The 3100-nt window shown below is 36.6% G+C and overlaps 1 protein-coding gene across 1 annotated transcript; it reads right to left on the bottom strand.

Moving 5' to 3' along the window:
* Positions 1-1552: 1552 nt before the first annotated feature.
* LOC149107823 (adenosine receptor A3-like) lies at positions 1553-2572 on the bottom strand. The gene has a single exon (XM_089295971.1). It carries the CDS (start codon positions 2570-2572, stop codon positions 1553-1555), a length of 1020 nt encoding a protein of 339 aa, XP_089152097.1.
* Between the last annotated feature and the right edge of the window lie 528 nt (positions 2573-3100).

Genomic DNA, 3100 nt, shown 5'->3' with positions numbered 1-3100 from the left:
GTAGGTCTGGTGAAGTACCATTAAGTAAGATATGATCCACTCAGATGATAAACGAAAGTTTCTTTGAATGCGAGTTAGATATTGAAAAACAATCCTTTGACTGATCCAAACTGGCTAGGTAGTGAAATTTATGTCCCGGGAAATTTAAAGAAATGGGATTTTGATTTGTAAGGTGGCGGCATGAGAAAAAAAGAAACAAAACAAAACAAGAAACTGACATGCATAAGGTTTAAAAATATACTTTTAATTCTATGTACTAGTGATATACTGACTACAAGTAGAAATAAAGTTATATAAATATATTAGAAATGGTTTTTAAAATAAGATTTTTCATCTTAACATGTATGAGGAACAGCGTTCCTCTTGCGAGTATTCTTTCGTTTAAATAAAGATCTTTTTTTCATAAATTAAGAGTTACAACCTTATGTGATCTCTTTAGTTTTTCTTGTCTAAAAATAAGTTGTATGTTAAAACTTATGTGATCTCTGTAAACTTTTCCTTACTTGAGAAATTATACAATTAAAATATGCATAAGGAGGATAGCTTTTCAGTATAGCATACAAAAAAGTTTTGTTTCTAAATCAAATTTAACTATAGTTGATAATTTTTGAATGAAATGAAATTTTTCCCCACCTTTTTTATCCTAAAATATTGAAGTCTATGTTTCTCTGCTTGGTAATTTTTGATTTTGGGCTTCGGACAAGCGCGCAATAATTTTTTTTCCTGTTTCGAAGTCGGCTAATTCGAATCAAAAATGTGAGACATTCTGCGCGCGGTCAAAATATGCAAATTAGGACCGTTGACGTCATAACTGGTGTGTAAAACCTCCCAGCCATCACAGCAGCTGACAGAAACAAGCGAAAGAATGGGAAGTTTTGTGTTAACGGAGGGCCCTGTTTGGTGAGCTGTAAAAACACCACTTGCACGGAAGGCATTGCCATACATAAGTTTTCGAAAGACGATGTCAGAAGAGCACAAGGTTTGTGATTTGTTCAGAGACACCAGCCCAAATTCTCTTACTTACATTTATTATATGGCTCTGTCTCATAAGGACTGGGAACTACCAAATTCACGAATTGGATTGGCTGAAATCGATATTGAAAGCGGTCTACAATCATTAACAAAAGTGTTGACACAGTTGAGCAAAACAAACACTTTCTATCGGCGTCCTTCCATAATTTCAAAAAACATCTTTTTTGTCGACAGCCAAACCCCTCTCTCCCCCTTTTCAATGTTGAAATACGTGCCGTAGACACTGTCATGTGGTTAGAACATTGAAAAGGGGAGAGGGGGTCGAAATGTGAAAATTGGAGAGTGACGAAACAGGTCTTTTTCGGGGAGTGTCTCAACTGCTTTTGTCCATGATTGTAGATTTTCCTATCTAAACCGGCATCTAGACCGGTAATGTTTTGCGGTGAAAGAGATGTAAGCTAAAACAAAATCATTGACTATTTTCATCTAACAATATTTATTATTTGTTAAAATTTTCTTGTAGTTTAGCTGTGGCTTTACAATTCAAGAACGTATAATCTACATTATCAATTCAGAGTTTCTAAACTTTGGTATCCAGAACTTCCTGTTTAAACTTCAGCTGTAGGAGACTGTTGTCTGTTCGTAAAGTTCTGAGCTCTGTCGCCGAAATCTTCTTACTTCTTCTATTAATATTTACCATGTTTGGTGCCGCTGGTTTTCTTAAACAGCACAAAACCAGGGCTTCTCTAAACTCAGGTATTCTTAATGCGTACACAACTGGATTCGCAAACGAATTGGAGTAATTTATAACGTTCACCAGGTCATAAAATTTCCACGGTATTTGGACATCATACACAAAAATTAAACCGTTCAAAATAACTAAAGGGATCCAGCTTAGCAAAGCAAGAACAGACACAAATAGCAAAGTCTTTGTTAAGCGTTTGTTTCGCGAGTCTCTGTTTTGCTGTTGTGAAGCGATATTTCCGTTTCGAAACTTTCTCCAAATGCCGATGTTACAACCACATATGATGACTGTTAGAATCAAGACGTATGGCGTCCAATAATACATAGAACGTTTAAATGAAAACAAGAGATGTGTTGCACTGAAGAGGGCGGTGATGACGAGAGTCAGTGCCCACACAGTAAAAATAATAATACGGTATTCTCGCATTGACAGTGTTCGGTGTTTAAACGGCCAGTAAATCGCATAAAATCTCTCACCAGATATGAAAGCTGCAGAAATTAACGACGCCTGCGACAAAAAGGTATCAACGATTGCGTAGAAAATTGACAAAGACATCGACCAACCACCTTTCCAAAGTTCAAAACTGTAACCAACATTGTAAATGTAGATAGGTAGCGAAAGGATTCCTAACATCAGATCAGCAAACGCCATATTGATGACTAGAAACAAACTTCTCTTACGAAGGCTCCTGTCTACTGCAAACAGAACAATGGGGAGCAAGTTTCCTACAACAATAAATACAAATGTCAAAATAAATGCGGTGCACAGTGCGATGCTTTCTGCCTTGGAAGGAACAATTCTTGATGAACCAGTCGCGTTCTCTGAGCTATTGGTAGCTGCCTCTGTTCTCATCATATTTTAGTTTCACTGAACGATTGAAAAGTCGACTAAACTTTGCAGATAACAACGTATCGTTACTTGATGAGGAAAATAGGAGGTCTGTAAACCGCACCATGTGAGGCTGAGATGCAAGTGTCACATCATGACCAAATTTGTAGTTTTTTTTATCGTTTTAAGACCAATCATCCTGGATTAATCTTTCACATGACATGTTGACTTAACATTGACGCAACTTGTCTAGACATTTATAGACACCCAGCGTAGATTGTAAGGCAGCCAGATAAACGTGGCGTGACTCAATTCAAATTGCGCTCATGAAATAAAAGCCTTACTTATTTTCCTACTTCATCATTTTAACGTTTTTACGACCAGCGCCTTGACGACAAGCTTAAAAAGCTTATGATCGGTTGTTTTGTGTTTTCTTTACAAAAATAAAACAAAACAAAACAAAAGAGTGGCCGTGTTAGTTTTAAAGAGGAGAATGAAAAAAGTCTTTCAGAAAAGTTTTGTAATGATTGCCATAATTCGTGACCAAGATGCGTC

The sequence above is a fragment of the Orbicella faveolata genome, unplaced genomic scaffold (genome assembly GCF_042242905.1).
Source record: "Orbicella faveolata isolate gen_17 unplaced genomic scaffold, um_ofav_v1 contig_26, whole genome shotgun sequence".
In the NCBI taxonomy this organism is placed as follows: domain Eukaryota; kingdom Metazoa; phylum Cnidaria; class Anthozoa; order Scleractinia; family Merulinidae; genus Orbicella; species Orbicella faveolata.
The sequence above is the reverse complement of the archived record's forward strand: the minus strand, read 5'-3'. Positions and strand labels throughout refer to the sequence as shown.

What these genes read in the sequence shown, in the direction of transcription:
- LOC149107823 (XM_089295971.1), bottom strand. Translation starts at nt 2,572, where the DNA reads ATGATGAGAACAGAGGCAGCTACCAATAGCTCAGAGAACGCGACTGGT.